The 23604-nt window shown below is 40.4% G+C and overlaps 1 protein-coding gene across 1 annotated transcript in view; it reads left to right on the top strand.

Moving 5' to 3' along the window:
- slc7a11 (solute carrier family 7 member 11) overlaps positions 1-23604 on the top strand; it is a 40259-nt gene that overhangs the window by 1871 nt on the left and 14784 nt on the right. Inside the window, exons 2-7 of the mRNA XM_049585644.1 lie at positions 6291-6417; positions 11311-11426; positions 13586-13711; positions 17658-17757; positions 17939-17983; positions 18708-18831. Of these exons, the coding sequence (XP_049441601.1) occupies positions 6291-6417; positions 11311-11426; positions 13586-13711; positions 17658-17757; positions 17939-17983; positions 18708-18831 (638 nt within the window). The remainder of the gene's footprint in view (positions 1-6290; positions 6418-11310; positions 11427-13585; positions 13712-17657; positions 17758-17938; positions 17984-18707; positions 18832-23604) is intronic.

Below are 23604 nucleotides of genomic sequence, written 5' to 3'. Positions count from 1 at the left end.
TTAAGGCTTTTCCACTTGTTCCTCAAAGCAGTCCATGGCTTGTCAGACCCCTTGCTTAACATTTCAACATGAAGCTCTTGGTAGATAATTGCGCTCCGTTGCTGCTAGGGTTGGGTACCGAAACTCGGTACTTTTTGTACTTGGTACCAATTCACATCGGTACTACCGAGTACCAATTCACTTAAAATGAATTGGTGCCAAATTTTGGAGAGTGCATGACTCGCCCCTCAGACTCAGCAACAATGGCGACAAAAAAATGTGCAGACAAAAGTTAACGTGCAGCACTGTTCCTACATGTTCTCAATAAAATGTTGAAACTGAGTAGTTTAGACTATGGACCCAAATGACACATATTCACACCCGTTCTTCTCTGTGGATTTTCTCCGCGACCGTGCATCATAGCGAGAAGCCACGCATATCACGTGAAACAGCGGAACTGTAGCTTTCTGACAAGGCCAAGCACTTGTCAGTAATGTTTCCACAGCGAAAAATTACAATAAAATGATGTATAACAGAGCTTTCATACAGCTTTGCACACACATTACTCTTGGATGGATTACTCATGAATGCAGGCTTGCACAGAAATGCCACACATATCACATGAAAGTGCAGGACCAGAGCTTTCCAGTGATACCACACACATCACTATGCTGTCATCCCATCATGCTATAAATACAGATCAATTGTCTACAAAACAAAAACCTGATGAATTTCTTTACAACCCATTATACAGATCTTGTTGTCAGTCACTTCATATAGTGAGTAATATCGTATCTTACCACGTCTTAGGCTTGCATGTGTTTCTCCCTGTCTATCCACATTTGTAGTCCGGCTTTCAAGATGCAAATATCTCCATATTGTCCAGGTGACACTCCATCCATTTTAATTTGAATTTTGCCGTTTCCATCAACATTTTCCGATGCGATGCTAGATGCACATCTAAACAGGCTGATGGAAACACTACTACAGGCTACAGTCACTCACATTAAGCTGGGTTCCCTGTTCTTGAATTACAAATCCAGCGTAGTAAAAGTTGCTTTCTCTGTCTATACTCAATGCTGGGATGGCAAAAAAAAATCTGCACAATCACTGCCAGATTAGGAAACATTTTAGCATGGTCCTTCCACTATCATAAATCCTCAAAAGGATCCTCCTTGGGTGTCTTGAACTCCATGTAGGCTGACAACCCATCGAAATATTACACATATACTGCACATCTTTTTCATTAGTTTTCTTCTGGAAAATGAAAAAATATATTTTGCATATATATACATATATATATATATATATATATATATATATATGTATATGTATGTATATATATAATATATGAACAAAATATATATATATATTATATATATATATATATATGTATATGTATGTATATATATAATATATGAACAAAATATATATATATATATATATATACAATTTGTCCAATACATGTGTTGTAAGTAGAGAAAAATGCAGTCATGTCCTTGCTGCTCATGCTGCCCAAAATGAGAGTTCAGTACTATGTACCAATTACTATATTTTCGGAATAATGATAATAACAAAAATAGACAAATGATTACTGTGTGTCTCATAGTTAATGTTAGTGAATAAATATCTAAGTCTTTCTGCACTATGAAATAGGAAGACATTTATTCCCCTACTCATCGAATTGCAGGATGTTTCTCCATGCAAGATTGATTTTCAGGTTTAAATTTCGAGGAGTAAGGGAGTATCCAAAATACAACAGGGTTAAGTTGGGCTATGGTTCCCTAGAAATTACATGCAGCAGTTAAATCAAAAGCTAAACATATATCCAAATGCCCAACGCTCAGTACTTTTACATACTGAGTGTTGGATAGTACTAGAAAAAATTAATTTATTGTGTTAGTCCGACTAAAATCTGACTTTAAACAGTGTTGGGAACGTTACTTTAAAAAAGTAATAAGTTATAGTTACTCATTACTTTCCCCAAAAAGTAACTGAGTTACTGCACTATAGAAGTAACTAATTACCTGGAAAAGTAACTATAGCTTTACTTTTTTATAAAATGCTCAAATATGTCAGATTGTTTGGACATCCCCCCTTAATGGAACTGTATGTAATGAAACTCAACATTGAATATGTTAAATAAATGAAATTGAAATAAATCATTATTAGAAAACATTGTACACTTATCTACACGACACTGCATTGTTTTGTGTGTGTGTGTGTGTGTGTGTGTGTGTGTGTGTGTGTGTGTGTGTGTGTGTGTGTGTGTGTGGCGCAATTCAAATGTGAAAGTCTCATTGACTGACCGTCACCTGTGTTTATGTGGAGAAAGAGAGGGGCAGAGGGAGCGGAGCTGTGGAAACATCCTGCAGTCCGACATGCTATCATGCATTTAAATAACTTATTAGACGGATATATAGAGAAAGGCGATGTTTAGAGAGCAAGCCCAAGTAAGCAACTCCACTTTAGAAACAAGCCCAAAAAAACGCAACCCGCGACTACCAATATTTGTAAGCAACTTCACAAAAAAACAAGCCCAAACCCTGCTTGTGTGCTTGTGAATACCGGCCCTACTCTGCCTCTGATCGGTTTATGATGAAATTTTACTCTCCCTAAGCCAATCATCATCACCTATGCTTCCCCCTCACCTGGCCTCACCAAAGAAAAAAACTTTAGAGCTCTGCTGAGAAGGAGCTTGCTTGGGTGAAAGTTGCTTCAGTGAACTCAAGTGAAGCCGAGTAAAGGCGCATTTTATTGTGAGTAACGGTAATGGCGTTATAACAGGGGAGACAGTAACTTTTTTGATTAGTTGTTACTGAAAAAAGTAGCGCTGTTTTTTTTATAACGCCGTTATTCCCATCACTGCTTTTAAAATTCATGTTAACATTTTAGTCTAACTGAAATCATACCAAATCGAATTTCTCAAAGTCAGTTTAACACACCCAGGTAATGCAGTTGGGAGTCAAATTCCTCCTGCGTGTATGCAGTCAATCAGACCCAAACTGGTCTAGGTGCTCTGCACATGATCCACAGTTTCCACCCAGGGCTGTGACCTGGAAGTCGAATATCATTAAATGCGGAACAGAAGAAGAAACCGGTAACAATTTACATCCAGAGCTGTACATTTTTGGATGGACAGGGAGACACAGTTCATGTTAAGTCAGTGGAAAGAGTGCACAGCACTTATGAAATGCACAGAGCTGTAAAGTTGTCCACCATGGTACCCGTTTGCTGCTAGCTAACCGTAGCTAACTTGTCTGTGAATTGTTTGGTCTGTAATGTAATAGGTCAACCAGGAAAAAGGTCCAATACTCACAAACTGAAAGGGAACATATCGCCACTTAAAGTGGCCGAGTTGGACATACTTCGGTCAATAAATCGATTCTGCTCCTGGCTTGGATAGTGGGACAAGGACAGTAGTCCAATTAAAAGGCCTAGTCGAGCTGTAACCGTAGTTTGACTTAACTGTGTATGTGAACGTATTGTCTCTTACAAATTATATTTATACTCAACTTATTTGCGGGTGTCAGGGTGGTGCAGGGGCAGCACAGTGGTGCAGTAGTTAGCACTGTCACATCACAGCAAGAGGGTTCCAAACTGCTGGAGCCTTTCTTTGTGGAGTTTGCATCTTCTCCTCTTGTCAATGTGGGATTTTTATGGGTTCTCCAGTTTGCCACAGTCCCACAGTCCAAACACATGCAGGTTAGGTTAACTGGTAACTATTAATTGACAGTAAGTGTGAATGTGATCATGAATGGTTGTCTGTTTCTATGGTCCTGCATAGACCTGGTATTAACATATGTTTTGGGTGATCCGATCACAAGTGGACACCGCAAAATGTGATCTGATCACTCAAATCACTTGCGGAGGTGGTCTCGGACGCATTTGACCACGTCTTTTCCAGTGTAAACAAACACTAATGTGTTTTTATGTGTCTTAATGCCTCCCTGACAAGGAGTAATCAATCCCTTATATTGCCCTATGAAAGGACTCTTGTCGAACATCGATATCTCCGGCTGCACCTACACAACCACTAACAGGTCTAGTGAACATGCCACAGAGCAGCAAGCAAAAATGTGGTTGAAATAACTGACACAGAGACAAAATCTGAACACAAGTGATCAGCGAGAGACACATGATGGACACAGGTGTGGACAGCAATGTGTCTCTGCTGTCCACTTGTGATCAGATCACCCCACGTTAATACCAGGTCTAAACAGGCTTTACGTGTTATGTGTGTTTAGGCACCCACAGCACCTGGTTATGGTTAGAGAAAGATCATAGACTGGTTTAATACTGAAAAAGTCAGACACAATGTATTTAACATTTCACAGAAAACACAGTTGTTCTGTAACCTTAACCAAAGTGCTTTTGTTGCCTAAACCTAACCGAAGACAGAAGTCTGGATGTGAACCAAGTCCCTCTACATCCTCCATCCACTCCAACTCCCCTGCCTGTGACTCCACTGTCGTACATGAACGTAGCACTTTTGTTCAATCAGAAAATTCCATGAACATGAGGCAGACATCGATAGGGTTTGTCAGTACAACATAGTTGGGAATGAACAACCCCGATTCCCAAAGAGTTGGGACAGTGTGTAAAACTAAAAATAGAATACAATGATTTGCAAGTCCTTTTTGACCTCTATTCAGTTGAATACAGTACAAAGAGAGGATATTTAATGTTCAAATTAACAAACTTGTTTTTTGTAAATGAACACTGATTCTGAGTTTAATACCTGCAACATGTTGGGACAGGAGCATGTTTATTACTGTGTGACATCACCTTTTCTTCTAACAGCACTCAGTAAGTGTTTGGGAACTGTTGAAGTTTTATAGGTGAAATTATTTCCCATTCTTGTTTGATATATGGCTTTAGTTGCCCAACAGTCCAGGGTTCTCTGTTGTTGCATTTTGTGCTTTATAATGTGCCACACATGTTCAGTGGGAGGCAGGTCTGGACTGCAGGCAGGTCAGTCTAGTACCTGCACTCTTTCACTATGAACTGCACTGTTGGATGGCAGCATATGTTGCTCCAAAACCTGTATGTACCTTTCAGCATTCGTGGTGCCTCCACAGATGTGCAAGTAACCTATGATGCCATGGGCACTGACAGACCTCTATACTACCATAGATGGTGTTTTCTGAACTTTGAGCTGGTTACAATCTAGATGGTCCTTTTCCTCTTTAGCCTGGAGGACACAATGTCCAAGATTACCATCTGAAATGTGGACTCAGACCACAGCATACTTTTCCAATTTGTTTCAGTCCATTTCAGATGAGCTCAGGCCCAGAGAAGCCAGCAGTGTTTCTGGATGTTGTTGATATGTGGCTTTAACTTTTACTTTGTATGGTAGAGTCTGGACTTCTTTCTCTTTTAGACAATCATGTCGGTTTTCTAATGCAAAGCCACCATAAGGATCAAAGGTCGCAGGCATTTAATGCTGGTTATCAGCCTTGCCTGTTATTTCTCCAGATTTTCCAGATCTTTTGATGATATTATGGATTGCAGATGGTGAAGTCCATAAATTCTTTGCATTTGTGCATTGAGAAATGTTCTTAATACCGTTGGACTATTGTCTGTGCATGTTTTTTTTTTACAAAGTGACCATCCTTGCTTGTTAACAGTTGAGCCTTTCAAGGATGCCCTTTTCATACCCAATAATGATACCAACATCCGTTCCCAGTTAACATGTTTACATGTGAAATGTTCCAAACAGGTGTTTTCTGTTTTTTTGTTGTTTTTCCCAGCATTTTGGGAACATGTTGCAGACATCAAATTCAGAATGTGTGTATATTTTACAAAAAACAATAAAGTTTATCAGTTTGAACATTTTATATCTCATCTTTGTACTGTATTGGTTGTATAGGTTGTACTATATAGATGTACCTACCTTTCGAGTAAGGAGGGATTAAATATTGGAGCTGCAGGAGGCAGTGCTGAAGTAATACTGTGCACATCTGTGTTTTTAGAGCATATATTGTTGCTGTATCCTTAAATCCTTCAGTTTTTGTACAGTAATGAAAGGTCCAAGCACAGGATCCCTTCCTTAACCCCTTTCCTGCTTCCCTTAATTCATGTTCCCTATACTTGTAATTAAAATGTGTCCACCTGAAACTGTTTTCCTTAACTTATGGGTTGAGATCCTGAAAGGCTCCCACAGTCATATATCTGGGTGATCATGGGGCCCGGGGGGGGACTGTACATTTCTATAGATGTAGCTGAGACAGTTTAAAAGCCTTGGGACTGTTCTTTGCCTGCCTTCTTGTTTCAGAGCCAGAGCTAATCTGTCACTTCTGTCCCTGCAGGAGCCCTGTCCTACGCTGAACTTGGCACTTGTATTAAGAAGTCTGGTGGACATTACACATATATACTGGAAGCCTTTGGACCTCAGATGGCTTTCGTAAGGCTATGGGCTGATCTTATCGCTATAAGGTAATGTCTGCCTCTTTACATCGGGTTTACGGAACCTAACCTTAAAACTGCATTCATTAATATGTTTGTATTAACTACGGGTCCAGTTGCACGAGGCGCACTGTACTGCCTTTTTTTAATTGAAAGCCACTTATGAAAAAAGGCTTGCTGCACCTTTTTATTGTTGCCAGGCAAACCTCCCATCACCTCCTTACCCTAACCTTCCAATGTAATCAATCAAACAAACAAGGAACGGAGATCTGTGTGGGTACATGAGACCCTAAAAATGAGGGTGAATCATGGGGATTACCACCAGTTGGTCCAGGAGCTTCACCTTCATAATGGCCATTTCAAGCCACTTATGCACTTATGCTTCCATGGCTGCTGTTTTCTATTGAGATTGTGGTAACTGTGGGTTGTAAAGTCGTTGTAAAGCTCTGGGTATCCAGTAACCACTACCACCAGTTTCTCCACCACTGTTTACCAACTGCAAACATGTTGTGACCACCACAGAAGGCCCGCCTCTCAAATCATCTGATTGGACAATGGGAAAAAAGTGGAGATGACTTGTGGCACTTTTTCAGCTCGAGGAGTTCAGTGCGCTCTGACAAAAACACCAGGCACCTAGAGCACAGAAACACGAGGCAGGTAGCAATGCAAAAACGGCAAGCAAAAAGTTTCATTCTCATTCTCAACAGTGACTAACCAACAGATGCATGCTAAATCTATAAAACAGTTACAAAAAGCCACCTCCAGCTGCTAAAACACTGTATGTGTGATCAGGGCCCAATTCATATGTTCCAAACACACAGGATCTCTATACCAAAGCTAAATACACTACTTCTGTGTCACACCCTTGCCTTGTCATAGCTCCTAAATACTGCTGTAAATAGTGCATGTAGTTATTTACTGGTGATGTGACAACAGAGAGGATGATGATGATGCAGAGATGGTCTCCGCTGAGACCCACTGTAAGTGCTGTGAATCTAAGTTGACTACAGCTGCCATTCCTTATGATGGAACAAGCTACACCCCTTTTCAGAGCCACCTTTAACTCTACAGGGAGAAAGAGTTTCAGTCCAATCCAATTTGCACATAATGCAATTAATGATGGATGAATATTTGTTCTCCCAGCATATGATCTGTGTTTCAGAAGATTTTTTTAGACTGTGTAGGGTGACTGAGCCCACCACACTAAAATCTCTCTCTGGCTGTGACCTCGTGAGGTGAGATACTGAGTTTAGTTTAGACCAGTAAGGTGAGAAAGTGTTCTGTGTAAAGCTGTGTATGTACACAGCCAGGGTGAGTAGTATAAACACTCTAGTGGCTATCCTGAGCTGCCCAATTTTATGCTGGCCTCGGGCAAGTCGGACTCAATAGAAACCATGGGAAATGAACAGAGACAGAGCTAGAGAATGAAAACAAGAATGAGAGAGACAAAGGGAGATTTCCCCAGCTTCAACAGCTCAGTGGCTGTTGTGGGAAAGGAAGAGGGAAACACTGATGAGCTATAAGATGAGCCTGTGGGACCAGCCAACCTCACTTGATTCTTATTGAAGCCAGGCTCATAGCGCGCGCGCACACACACACACACACACACACACACACACACACACACACACACACACTGAATAACTACATAATACATGCTACAACAGAACTTACACATAAGTATATTAGAGCTGAAATGGCCAAGTGGGCTCAGAGTGGGGTTACAGGGGTGCAACCTGTTTGTGTACCCAAGTCATTAAATATTGACACTTTGTCATGCCCCTTGGCCTCTCATAGCTTTGCACAGGGCACCCTTTAGTGTCTCTATGTGATGCACAAATGAAACGTGTTGTAACATGGTTAATTTGTGAAACGGTCACGGTTAGGTTTAGGCGACTACTTGGTTGGATTTAAAAAATATATAATTTTGGGGGTTAAAATAAGTACATTTGTTTGTGCGCACAACCGACTACCATACGTAAGTTATGTAACATTACCTTAAAATAATGGTGACTATTGGTTTCACACGAGTTGTGCACGTAATTAAATAACGTTACATTAGAGCAACGCTGACTTTTAGTTTCAACGGGACATGAACTGCGCTCTCCTGGCTGAAATTTCAGTTTTGTTAACCCATGCACTTTGTCACTTTTTATACTATGTCATTTGTTCTCAGCATCGAGAATAGCTGCAGATGGGTTTGCATTGGAGTAATTTGAAAGCCTAGTTTGTTTCATAAAGATGCTAAATAGTGCCTTAGGTTAATCTGACTGTATATAGACTGGCTGTAAGGCTGCCATTGGCTGTCACACACCCAGACCTCCACACACCCTCTCTACTCCCAGTGCTTCAGTCATTCCCCCACTCAACCCCTCAACCCCCCCGGTGAGCTTTCTGGACACAGACACACCACCTTTGCATCATCCTTCCCCCTCCCACACAACAGAGGAAACATCATGCACCCTCCCCCACATGACTGTGACTACAGGCCAGGTTAGGAGACAGCTGGAGAGACTTCCCCAATGCCCAAGGGTTCTGCCAGCTGTCCCCAACTCAACATCATCTGGCCTCAATGACTATCGACTAGTTGCCCTCACATCTCACAAGATGAAGGTGCTGGAGAGACTGGTCTTGGCCCACCTGAGACCGCAGGTGAAATCGTTGCTTGACCCTCTGCAGTTTGCCTACCAGCCTCACCTGGGAGTGGACGATGACATCATCTACCTGCTGCAGCTAGCTTACTCGCACCTGGATGGACCCTGCAGCACTGTGAGAATCACATTTTTTGATTTCTCCAGTGCAATCAACACCATCCAGCCACTGCTACTGAGGGAGAAGCTGCAGGCAATGAGGGTCAGCACATCCACAATTTCCTGGATTACTGACTACCTGACAGACAGACCACAGTTTGTCCGACTGTGCAGTGTCCTGTCTGACATGGTGGTTAGTAGCACAGGAGCTCCACGGGGGACTGTTCTGTCTTTCCTTTTCACCTTGCACACCACAGACTTTCAGTATGACTCTGGGTCATGCCACCTGCAGAAGTTCTCTGACGACTCTGCAGTGGTTGGGTGTATAAGTGATAGACGGGAGGAGTACAGAGCACTGGTGGATGATTTTGTGGAGTGGGCTGGAAGAAATGAGCTGTTGCTGAACGTGGCCAAGACCAGGGAGATGGTGATTGACTTCAGAAGGAAGAGGACGACTTCTCAACCCCGGTTCATACGGGGAGAGGACATCAACATGGTCGAGGATGACAAGTACCTTGGCATCCACGTTGACAACAGACTGAACTGGAAGGCCAACACCAACGTTGTGTACAAGAAGGGGATGAGCAGACTCTATTTCTGTAACCAGATATATTCTCCTAACATTATTGTTTATCACATATTACTACTACTACTATTATTAGTAGTTAAGTATGGATTATTCTGCCTTCTCTACAGAATTTAATTGGAAAAACTGAGCATTAAAGTTCATTCATGACATGAAAATAGTAAAAATAATACTTTGATGTAAACAAAACAAATCAAAACAAACATTCAAACAAAAACATCCAATCCACTTACTAGCTAGATCTCTGTCCACCTCTCGAGCCTCTGACCACACGTCACAATGTTAATCAGTGAAGATTGCTCAGTTATGGAGATTGCGGAGTTGTCATCACTTGACCTAAAAAGGGGACTTTGGTCGTGTAATAACAAGTAGTCACATATCAAATACTGTTAACTGTATTCCATTTTTGATCATTCTATAATATATATTATTCATTCATTCATTCATTCATTCATCTTCTAACCGCTTCATCCTCTTGAGGGTCGCGGGGGGGCTGGAGCCTATCCCAGCTGACATTGGGCGAGAGGCAGGGTACACCCTGGACAGGTCGCCAGACTATCGCAGGGCTGACACATAGAGACAGACAACCATTCACACCTACGGACAATTTAGAGTTACCAATTAACCTGCATGTCTTTGGACTGTGGGAGGAAGCCGGAGTACCCGGAGAGAACCCACGGGGTTCACGGGGAGAGCATGCAAACTCCGCACAGAGGGGCTCCCACACCTGGGATTGAACCGGCAACCCTCTTGCTGTGAGGCGAGAGTGCTAACCACCACACCACTATGCCGCCCCTTATTATATATTTTCAAAAATTATTATTATTATATAGTATTTTCTATATTTACTATTATCACCATTAAAAAAGCAGATTTAAGTCAGGAATTTTTGTGAGACTGATTTAAAAATGTAAAATGCATTATCAACAGCACAGAAACCAGATGAAATATTTTTTCTGCATTATCTTAATTATGCTACAACCATCAATTTTGGCCACGGGGGGGGGGGCAACAGAACTGCAAATCAAGCTGAGGGACACACAGCAACAACATATTGGTGACATGTTAGCAGACAGCTGTTGGTTGTCTTCTCTATGTGACAGCCCTGCGACAGTCTGGCAGCCTCTTTGGGGTGTACCCCGCCTTTCAGCTAATGTCCGCTGGGATAGGCTCCAGCCCTCCCATAACAGGATAAGTGGTTCCGGATAATGAATGAATGATCATTCACGTTAGTGTCCACCTGATAACTGTGTCTTTTAGCTCTGTTTTTGGTCTTCACTAATTCCTAAGGTATCTGTCTCTTCAGCTGCTAAATGCTCCACTTTGTTAACCAGCTAGCCTCTAACTGTGTCTGTCTGCTGTTTGCTGCAGTGCAGTTACTGTACAGTGAGTTTACCAGAGCTCTCTTACCAGAGTTGTGGACTGTAAAACCAATATAATATGCTGATGCTAAAAAGCTCTGTAGAGCTACAGTGTTGACTGATGATCCTATATGTTTGCACTTAACTTGTAGTATGCTAGTATTAGTATGTTTGTGTGTCAACCACTCTTTGTGTGTGTGTGTGTGTGTGTGTGTGTGTCCTCCAGGCCTGCAGCGATGGCAGTCATCTCTCTGGCCTTTGGTCAGTATATCCTGGAGCCTCTGTTCATGCCCTGTGATATCCCCCCTGTAGCTGTCAAACTGGCCACTGCCATGAGCATAAGTACGTATAACCTTACCACTGTTACATTAATACATCAGTGTGACAATATGTAATATATGATATTGTGTTTTTGACCTGTTGTAACCTGGTTTGTAAATGACAGGAAATGTGCACTCCAGATAGCAGGAATTAAACTGTACAGTTAGAGACAGACAATGAGAAGCCCTTTTTAAACAAGAATTGTGCAAATTTGCAGGAAAGCCCAATCAGTCTCCTTTCAGCATTGGCAGTATAAAAACAAAATCGGGGAGTGCGGCTAGAGAGCAAAAGAAGTATTTAGAACCTTAACCTTATTAATAATAACATTACCACAATATTAACAACACTCCATCCATCACTAGTAAAAGCTCCACATTCAAAATTGTACTTAAGTACAATTCTGAGTGGCAGCCAGCAACAGTCAGCTTGGGATTTACCTTGGGATAAATAAAGATTAATCTTATCATATCTTGAAAGGACACAATAATCATAAGCAAAATGCTTAAGAAAAAAGTACTTAGTATGGAAAAGTGACCCCCACAAGTGTTACAGAGTTAAGCTTTACTAATTCAGGAAATCTCATTGAAATCAAGATGTTTTTTGCAAAAGAGTCTACAAATTATACACAAGATCACAAGAAAACGCATTCAGACTTTCAACAACTATCACACACATAAAGTCACACTCAATCAAGTATATGTTATTTTATTGGTATACTTTTTATTATTGGTTAATTGTTAGTGACGCTTTAACATTTACTGTTGCATGCAGTTGGCATCAGTTTGAGGTATTGTTAGTTTATACCGTACCATATTTTGTTTGCTGATGATTTGTAAATTGATTGTGGTATGTAAACAGTACACACAGTAAATGAAACACTGAAATTAATGTACCTCAAACCTGTACCCAAGTAGCATACACTTTTAAAAATAAAGGCTCCAAAATGCATCTTTCTGAGGGGCTGAGGTTTTACCCTGAACCATATGCTTCCAAACAAAAAAAAAAAAAAAAAAAACTTTTTGGAGACAGGGTTCTTTAAGGTTTCTTTGTAAAACTAAGGCTGTGTCCAAAATTCAGTACTAACATGCTATTTAGTAGGTCAAAACTGTATGTGAGTTTTTAGTATGTCTACAACTTTCATATGAAATCAGTAGTATGTGAACTGCAAACTGTTTCTGGTGAAATATTACAGTAAACAATGGACAATATGGCAACATAAATGCAATGTTGTAGAGGACAGACAGTGACCAACAGCTCTTTAACATCAATAATGCTTCAGTTCTTCAGTTCTTCATTGGTGGCTTAGTGGATAGAGCAGGCCCCCCATGTACAAGACTGTTGCCGCAGCAGCCTGGGTTTGAGTCCAGCCTGTGGCCCTTTGCTGCATGTCATCCCCTCTCTCTCTACCCCTTTCACACTTGGCTGTCCTGTCCATTAAAGACAAAATGCCCCCAAAAATATCTTTAAAACAAACAAAACCAAAAACGGCCATGTACTTAGCCAAACCTCAAAATATTTGTCCAACAGTCCAACCGTAGTCTCCTGGACACCTCTGTCCAAGTGAGAAGTAAGACTTAAATGCATAGTAACACAAACGCAGGTTCTCTGGTTTGTAGTTGGTGACAGCAACCAATAAAAACTGCCCATGCTGAAAATAGCAGATTTTGAAGCAGCCACCAGAGACAGAGTGAGCACTATTGTTTTATGTCATGCCTTACCCCAAATTTGGATAGATGAAGTTAATGTTGAATTTTTCTTTAGTTTTCCTTAAATGTGTGGTTAGGTGTAGGCATAAAAACCACTTGGTTATGGTTGGAAAGAGATCATGTTTTATCTTATTTGAGGGCACAGTCTCACAAGGAAAAGCATCAGTGTCTTGCTAAATAACAACTGCTTTTTGTGCCTAAAAATCAGCTGTAAACACAGCAACAGGTCGTTACTAAACACCCAGGTCTGGTGAAAAACATGTAAGCATAAACTGTTGAATTGTGATGGGGCACACACTATGGTCTATACATGAAAGTATGCCTCATGTCCATTCACCATCGTGATCTCCACATCCTAACTCTGATTTGCTCTGTGAGGGACACACTACTTGCTGCGTTGGCATTGAATGTTGTCACAGGACATAAATCATGTCAACAGCAACCTAATTCCTGCCTCTCTTTCTGTTCCTGTAGCTTCTGTTATGTATCTGAATAGTATGAGCGTGACGTGGACAGCTAGGATTCAAATCTTCCTCACCTTCAGCAAGCTGCTGGCCATCAGCCTCATCATAGTGCCTGGAATGTACCAGCTCTTTAAGGGTAAGACATCTTCATACCCACCACCACATTGTCCTCATCATCATCATCAACACCATTATCATCATAATAGCCTTTATTAATACTAAACTATACTAGAGCCCAGAATACCCCCACAAGATTGTAGGTTTTTCATTTTTATTACTGCTGTTGAGGAACATTCTCAGGCTTCACACAGAGCACTCAGCTGCAACAATTAACATGGCTCCTTTGTTTCACACAACAACACACACAACACACTGTAAATATAACCTTGAAGCCTCGCAGGCTGTGATACGCAGCTGCTCACAGCAAGTCACGACTCAGGCATTTCATAGTGTCCTTACAGCTGGTGCACCCCAGCACAGAGAGAGAGTCTTTACTACATATGCATATTGGTGAATGTTCATCTCAGCTATAAAGTTAACTGGAATTGTAATTACACATCATATATAATACTCAAAAATACCTTTCTTAATTATCATTCACAGTTCCTGAAACTGCAGATCAGCTAAAGCCAGTAACACTACCAGATCCTAATGATTACAGCCATTCATCCTCTAATGTAGAACCAGATGACCAGGCAGGGAGTTTTGGGAGGTTTGTAAATTGTTCTCCTGATACCTGCTGCGCTCCACCAACTGCAGACTCCTGTTTCATTTTACAACGGAAACAGCCAGCTTTTTTTTTCTTTTTTATAAAAAAAAAAGGAAAAACAACTCAGTAAAACAACATGTATAACACTGACTAGAAATAATGCTAGTTTCTGTAATTATGGGTGTGTTGTATATTATTGTTTAATCTGACGCTGGATTACCAACTGGGCAGAAAAGGCAACTGTCCTAGACTCACAAGGGCCTGAAAGGCCCAATATTCATTGTATGTCACATAATTTTTGATCATTTGATTGATATAACATTTGTTTGGGAATATGCACCACCAAAATAATCAATCAATCAATCAATCAATCAATTTTATGTATAAAGCCCAATATCACAAATAACAATTTGTCTCACAGGGCTTTACATCATATGACATCCCTCTGTTCTTTGGACCCTCACAACGGATAAGGGGAAAAAAAAAATAATGGGGGAAAAAAATTGTAGGCACCTCTGGAACTGAGGAGGGATCCCTCTTCCAGGACGGACAGACGTGCAATAGATGTCGTACAGAACATATCAACATGAAAAATTAACAGTAATCCGTATGACACAATGAGACAGAAGGGGAGACAGAGACAGAGAGAGATACAGGACAGACGGTAATGACAGTAGCTTACAGCAACAATAATTTAAGTAATAATATTATAATAATAATAATTCTGTCTACTGTGGTACAATATGTTGAAAGTATTAATATCTGATAGTATACATATGTGACAATAATCATATGTGTATAATAACAGTAGAAGTATGACTCATGATAACAGCAGCAGCGGGAGGCATCTGGCAGGACCACGGCAGCAGCACAACCACACACGTCACGCTGTCCAGGCACCGCTGTGATATGAGTTAACCTGCGAGACAGTGGAGCACAAAGGCTCTGGAGAAGAACCTGAGTTAGTGACATGCAGTACAGCCGAGTAAGCAAGATGCAGTAACAGGACATTAGTGTTAGCAAAGGAGAGAGAGAGAGAGAAGGAGAGAAAGTGCTTGGTGTATTATAGGCGGTGTATTATAGGAGGTCCCCTGGCAGACTAGGCCTATATCAGCCTTACTAGGGCTGGTCCAAGGCAAGCCTGAGTGAGCCCTAACTAGTCTAGTCTTAAATGTGGAGACTGTGTCTGCCTCCCGGACCGCAACAGGAAGATGATTGCACAGGAGAGGAGCCTGATAACTGAAGGCTCTGGCTCCTGATCTACTTTTGGAGACTTTAGGGACCTTGAGTAACCCTGCGTTCTCAGAGCGCAGTGTTCTGGTGGGATAATATGGCACTATGAGCTCTCTAAGATATGACGGAGCTTGACCATTTAGAGCTTTATAAATTAACAGTAGGATTTTAAATTCAATTCTGGATTTTACAGGGAGCCAGTGCAGAGAAGCTAAAACAGCTTGCAAATCTTGTTTCTTAGTTCCTGTCAGCACACGTGCTGCTGCATTCTGAATTAGCTGGAGAGTTTTTAAAGACTTATTAGCACTAACTGATAATAGGGAATTACAGTAATCCAGCCTAGAGGTAACAAAAGCGTGGACCACTAATTTTTGCAATATTACGCATGATGAAAAAAATGTGAGGTTTGTTTTAAATGGGAGTTAAAAGACAAATCTTGGTCAAATATTACTCTGAGGTTTCTTACGGTAGTGCTAGAGGCCAGAGCAATGCCATCCAGAGAAACTATATCATCAGATAAAGAGTCTCTGAGTTGTTTGGGGCCAAGAACAGTAACTTCAGTTTTATCTGAATTTAACATCAGGAAATTGGTGCTCATCCAGTTTTTTATGTCTTTAAGGCATTTTTTAAGTTTACTTAATTGAGCCATTGCTTCTGGCTTTATCAGTAAATACAACTGTGTATCATCTGCATAGCAATAGAAATTTACAGTGTGATTTCTAATGATGTTACCTAAGGGAAGCATGTATAAAGTGAACAGAACTGGTCTGAGCACAGAACCTTGTGGAACTCCAAAACAAATTTTAGTACGTAGAGATGATTCATCATGAACATGAACGAACTGAAAACAGTCAGATAAATAAGATTTCAACCAGCTTAGTGCAGAACCTTTTAGGCCAATTAAGTGATCCAGTCTCTGTAGCAGAATTTGATGGTCAGCTGTGTCACATGCCACACTAAGATCTAAGAAAAAAACAACTACAAAGACAAGTCCTTTGTCTGAAGCAATCAGAAGATCATTTTTAATTTTAACTAGTGCTGTCTCAGTGCTATGATACTTCTGGGGGAGGAACCCCTAGATCCTCCACCAATTATGTATCTTTGAAAGTTTGCTCCTACATTTTAAAACACATTTAGGCGCCCCCATAAATATAGAATTTGGAAGTCCAGCCCCTTCAGTGTCATGAATGAGAAAATTAGCTACAGAAAACAAAACTGTTATTTTCACCAGGCTGTAAACATGTTTATTTGACTAAACATGTAAACATGTTTATTTGACTAAACATGTTTATTTGAAATGCGGAACGGCACATTTCTAGTGTCTTTCTCTGGTGCCTCCATCTTTGTTTTGATGAACTTACTGCCAAATGCCACTGACTGAGACCTCTGCTGACCTCACCAGGAAAAAGAAAAACAGCAGCACCATCTAGTGGACCAAAAAAGCAATTGATGTTATTATTCTAGTACCAGAAGTTGCATTTAAATGTGTACTTGCAAAAATTAATGATGTATATAATAAAAGATCAATACTTCGCGTCTGTGTATTGATAAAATATTGCCACACAAAATTTCGCAATATTGTGCTGTATCAATTTTTTCCCTCACCCCTACTACCTAGATACCTGATTAATCTGATCATTGAGATATCTATATTCACCTCTGTATGTCTTCACACAATGATCATTACAAACAATTCATGGCTCTCAACAATTCAGTACAACGTTATTGTCCTATTAGATTGGTTTATGTGTTTGTATGAGCAGTTTTTGCTTATAAATGTGCATTCCTTTATAAAACAGAACACTGATTACACTGAGTGATTTAATGAGTCTGATGTACCTGTGTTGTGCAGAGGAGTGTATTTTTCGAAACTAATAAGGCGGAGTACTGCTCCATTTATCTGTTTTATTGTTAAACTACTTTTATGATTATTATTATTGTTATTGTTATTGTTATTGCTATGATCACCCCAGGTCTTGTGGAAGAGCTATTTGCACAGATCATTCCATTGCTGCAACAATCCTTCTTCATTTAGGAGCAATTACAGTGCTTCAAAATGTCAACAAGAAGAAATGTATGTCTTTGTGTGTGTGTGTGTGTGTGTGTGTGTGTGTGTGTGTGTGTGTGTGTGTGTTTGCAGGAGAGACCACAAACTTTGAGAATGCCTTTGAGCTGAGCAATGTGAAGCTGTCTGGTATGCCACTGGCCTTCTACTCAGGGATGTATGCATATGCTGGGTGGTAGGTATGGTCTTCATACACACGTACACAGGAACTCAAACATACATTCATCCTTACAGGACCAGTTATCCAATATAATCTCAAGTAGTCTCAGTTTGTTCCATAGCTATTTTTACGTCTATGCTTCAGTTAACCATTTATTAATCACTGAGGGTTATACAATGCCTGTTTCCTCTTGCAGGTTCTATTTGAACTTTGTGACAGAGGAGGTAGATAACCCTGAGCGGTAAGTGTAATCATATCTGTATAGTTCTTCCGTATTTGCTCAGTTTAAAACCGAAAGGAAAATATTTTTTTCAGTAGTTGCACATAGGTAAATTAAGCCATAGCTATCAGTATTTCTATATTAACAAAAGGCAGCATGACCACTAATATGTAAAAGGAGTCACTCACCGTAATGAACCAATAAAGTAATCTAAGACTCTGCACATCCCTTTAGCTACACAGAGCGGATTAGTGTTGCAATCTGCAACTGTACTAAACTGGCTCCCTCTCATGGCTCTCATTAGCTTGGTTTCCACCAGTAACAGCTGTCTGCTGTCTGTCTGCTTCAAAACCCACTGTACACTACCTGCATAGCACAGACACAATTAGGCACTAGCTGTTGACCATCGCATAGCATTTAGCAACTAAATATTTTTCTAGAGTTGTTGGAGACCAAACCAGAGCTAAAAGAGAGTGAATATGATTTTCAACAGTCAATATATCTCATGTTTAGACCCAAACCAACAATGAAAGTATCTATTAGTAGATATTGAAGTCTGATAAATCTTCTTTCCAACATTATCTCACAGAATTACCTGAAATGACCACAATCTCTTAAAGGGATAGTGTTTTATACACGTCTATGAATAATGCACAGAAGGAGAAAAGCAGAGGTCATAAAAAGGGTGAAATGACAGTGAGTGACACACAAGTGAATGACAGTGTACTGCTTTTGGTATTATCAGGACTGTGCCATTAGCTATCTGTATCTCCATGGGGATTGTGACTTCGTGCTACGTGCTGACCAACATTGCATACTACACTGTGATGTCAGCAGAGGAGCTCCTGGCCTCAGAGGCAGTCGCTGTGGTAAGTGTTACTAATACATCAAACAAACCATTTAATGAACATTGGAACCACACAATCATGTATAAGTAGAATTTTGACCAAGAGAGTTAATACCAACCTAGTAAGAGATCAGAAGGATGGCAGCTCGCCATTGAGCCTACGTAGGCAGACCACTCTCAGCGCTCCCTGATAGATTCTTTGTCAGTAAGCTGCTAAGAATGCAGGAGGATTTAATAGAGATTTATGTGGCCTTTATAGAAGAAGCATACAATTGATTTCATGGAGTAAACACTTGCAGGTATCTTGTCAATTCCAAGGACCAAGGAGTTAATTTGACAAATGTTTTCTATTGAATTATTAATCAATCAATCAATCAATTTTATTTATAAAGCCCAATATCACAAATCACAATTTGCCTCACAGGGCTTTACAGCATACGACATCCCTCTGTCCTTAAGACCCTCACAGCGGATAAGGAAAAACTCCCCAAAAAAAACCCTTTAACGGGGAAAAAAAAACAGTAGAAACCTCAGGAAGAGCAACTGAGGAGGGATCCCTCTTCCAGGACGGACAGACGTGCAATAGATGTCGTACAGAACAGATCAGCATAACAAATTAACAGTAATCCATATGACACAGAGAGAGAGAGAGAGAGAGAGAGAGAGAGAGAGAGAGAGAGAGAGAGAGAGAGAGAGAGAGATGCAGGTAATGACAGTATCTTACAACAACATTAATGAAAGTAATAATATTATAGTTATAGTTCTGGTTACTGCAGTACAATATGTTGAAAGTATGTATTAATACCTGGCAGTATACATGTGTGACAATAATCATATGTGTATAATAACAGAAGAAGTATGACTAATGACTAATGATGGCAGCAGCAGCAGGAGGCATCTGGCGGGACCACGGCAGCAGCACAACCACACACGTCACGCTGTCCAGGCACTGCTGTGATATGAGTTAATCGTAAATTATGACATAGTAAATGTAGACATAAAAAATGAAATTTATATAACAGTGAGTATTATATTTCACTTTATGTCTTTGATTTATTTTAAACAAGTCGTGTTATTAGTGGTCATAGAGAAGTGATGCTTTAGTCAAAGCACCGGTCTTCTGCAAGGGAAACTGTACAATATGTACCATGGACAGTCTGCAAATGCGAAAACATGCATATGTGATCTGATCTACCCAATCTACTCATAACATGTAGCATTGTGTTCTCCAAATATAGCAATCCCTTTCTTGTAATACTGAGTTTGTAGCATTCATAAGAGTAAAGCCATCCATCCAACAGTGGGTTACCCCTCTGGGTAGAGAGAGTTTCTGCCTGAAAGAACAACATTGCAGATACAAATGGCTGAAATGAATTTCCTCCGTAGGATGGCTAGCCTCAACCTAAGAGATAGGTGAAAAGTTCAGACGCCAGGAGGAAGCTCGGAGTAGAGCTAATCTGTTGTGTTGGCCAGGTTCAGGCAGGCATTCTGATCAGGAAGTTAAAGATGAGACATGCTTTTCAACATTTCAAGCAAGATTACTGTATTATTTTTGTTTTGCATAATTTTGGAATGAACAAAAGGAAAGGAGCACCATGCAAAAGTTTGGGCACCTCAAGACATTTAATCTCTCAATTAGCTTGTTAGGCCTATGGCTTGTTCACAGTTCACACAATACTCTGACTCCTGAAACTTTGTCCCAACAATCAGCTGCCACGGACTCCTCTAAACAGCTGTCTAGTACTCTGAAAACTAAAATAACTGATGCCCACAAAGCAGGAGAAAACTATAAGCAGATAGCAAAGTGTTTTCAGGTAGCTGTATTCTCAGTTCGTAATGTAATTAAGAAATGGCAGTTAACAGGAACTGTGGAGGTCAAGCTTAGGTCTGGAAGAGAGAGCTGTTTGTAGGATTGCTAGAAAGGCAAAATCAAAATCCCAGTTACTGTGCAGTGACACCTGTACAAATATGACTTTCATGGAAGAGTCTTCAGAAGAAAACCTTCCCTTTGTCCTAACCACAAAATTCAGCATCAGAAGACTGCAAAGGAACATCTAGTCCTGTGGACTGATGAAGTTAGATCTGGATAAAGTAGAGGTTAAATTCTGGAAGCAAACATCACAGCATCTGTACAAAAGCTGAAGATGAAGAGAGGATGATTTCTACATCAGGACAATGATCCTAAACACATCTAGGAATCCACAAAGGACTACCTCAAGAGGAGCAAGCTGAAGGTTTTGCCATGGCCCTCACAGTCCCCCGACCTAAACATCATTAAAAATCTGTGAATAGACTTCAAAAGAGCAGTGCATGCAAGACGGCCCAAGAATCTCACAGAGCTAGAAGCCTTTTGCAGGAAGAATGGGTGGAAAAACCCCAAACGAGAACTGAAAGACTCTTAGCTGGCTACAAAAAGTGTTTAGAAGCTGTGATACCTGTCAAGGGGGGTGCTACTAAGTAGTGACCATGCAGACCATGCAACTTTTGCTTAAGGCCATTTTTCTTTTTGTTATTTTGAGACTGTAAAAGAAATAAAAAAAAGTGAAAAAATGTTTCATCTTCAACTTTTTGCCTTTGGGAAATCAGGCAAATTATTACTTGCTTAAGTACACAGTAAACTAACTTTTGACCAGGGGTGCCCAAACTTTTGCATGAGACTGTATATCTCACCTGGCCTGGGCCTGGGTGAAGCCAGAAAGCGTTGCTGGGGAGAGGGATGTCTGGAGTACTTTGCTCACCCTGCTGCCCTGGATAATAAGATGGATGGATGGATGGATGGATGGTTTCTTTAAAATGGGACCCTAATACTCATACTAGTCATATGACTGCAATAAGCAAAATAACACATTTACAACCTGGGATTTACTGTCTTAGTTTTGGCTAGTGTCTTGATATCTTTATAATAAAGATAAGATAGAATAACGCTGCACTTGTCACACTCATTATAAAGACGTAAAACTGTGTTTGCAAGCCCTGCTCAGGGAGCAAGCTCAAAACACAGTCCAATGATGCCTTCAGATGTGAGCTTTGAAAGAAATGCCTCTGCTTTTTTTGGATTGACTACATCCTTATTTTAAGTGCTGCACTAGTCAGGTCATGTTTCATATCTTAGTGCAACCCAAAATAGCAGCACCCATGAATAAGGTGCATCTAGCTGACCTTCAGGGGGCGACATGGAGCGGGGGATGTGAGGTAAAAATACAGTGTGAGGTTAAAGGGACAGCTTCATGCAGGTGTTCTAAACATAACAGGAAGTTAGGTATTAGTGTCTGGCCTGTCATTTGGCTCAATACAATACACAATGTTCATATTTAGTGTGACTTACACTTTCCAAAGATACCACTGTCTCCTATGTCCATTGTGAACATCAATAAATAAAAAAAGAAATCATAGAGAAAAAGGCACTACAAGCCCAGATATTGCTGGCGAAAACTGTCTTCATTATCAGAGTAATCCAGTGATAGTTGTCTGTACATCCATGTGTACACTGCAGACAAGAGCTGCTGATAGCGTTTTCTGCATACTTATAATGGCAACAGTTCATCAAAATGTCAACAAATTTCAGCTTAAAAAGGGGGCTCAATTTGTGTCTCATAGCTAACTGACTGACTCCATGGCAACAATAGACAGATTCCCCAGAGCCCCCAAGTTATGGGTAATGAAGAGCATGTCCCCCACATAGAAGTAACTGGTACACTTGTATAAAATAATAAAAACTAAATCAGTATATGATTCCTTATCTCTCCATATTGACATAGTTCTAGCCTTAGTTCCTTAAATTTAATTTTGGCTTTTGGTTCTGGTGTTCCACCCTGAGATTTTTATTGGTGCCATAGGCGTACATTTCGGGGGTGGGGGAACATGTTCCCCCATAAAAAGTAGAGGACTTTTGACAAAATTAAAGTCATTTACACATACAGTGATGCAGAAAAGGCCCAAATTGATGCATAAAAATCACCAGAATGGTGGAAATTACATGTTTGCCACTAAAAATTTTGTGGTGGAGGACCCCCTAACTCCCCATCTTACAAGTGGTCAAACAAAAACAAAAAGCCTCTCAGGAAAAACAGTATTTGTACTTTTTTTTTTTTTTTTAATAATTAGTGTCGCCCTTGTTTTCCAGGTATTCATTTTTACATTCTAAAATTAACCACCAACTATCTGTCAACAGTTTTGATTTTCAGTTCCTCACATTAGGAGCTGGCCTTGGCCCTTCTGCCGTTTGTGCTACTTGAAAGCATTTAGTTGAGGTCTCACCTCTCTGCTGCTACTGAGGTTTACTCCTAATGTGAGCACCGCGGTTGCCTTCCTGCACTTAACATGTAATTATTAGTGAAGTGTCTGACAGCTCGTCTTCCCAGCAGCTGTTAATGTGATTGTTTTAGCCCGGCCCTGTTAATGCTAATCACATCACGGACATCCCCTAATAACAGCCACCATTGCCTATTAGACTGAGGACTGCTATCAGTGCTACTGTAAGCCTATAGCTGGGGAAAACTCATTCACTAAGAGATCTCTGATCTTTTCTAACGCAGTTAGTGTTATTGCCCTGTGTGCAATGAGTGATAGGAGAGCCTTAAGAAAGGTGTTAAGAGCATTTATCTGTTCGTAGGAGGCAGTGATGTGATGAAATAATTACACTCTGTTCTTCCTTTCTCGCAGACAGATGGCCAAAGTTTACATCTCAAACTTAATTTGTCTAGAACTTGTCTTGAGGAGGCTCGCCTCAAGGCACTATTAGTAATTTTAGACCTTATAAATTAGAGGTATGTTCATGTAATGTAAGAGTGTGAAG

Source organism: Epinephelus fuscoguttatus, linkage group LG9, assembly GCF_011397635.1.
Source record: "Epinephelus fuscoguttatus linkage group LG9, E.fuscoguttatus.final_Chr_v1".
NCBI lineage: Eukaryota > Metazoa > Chordata > Actinopteri > Perciformes > Serranidae > Epinephelus > Epinephelus fuscoguttatus.
Note: the sequence above shows the minus strand (reverse complement) of the source record. Positions and strands in the feature narration are given on the sequence as shown.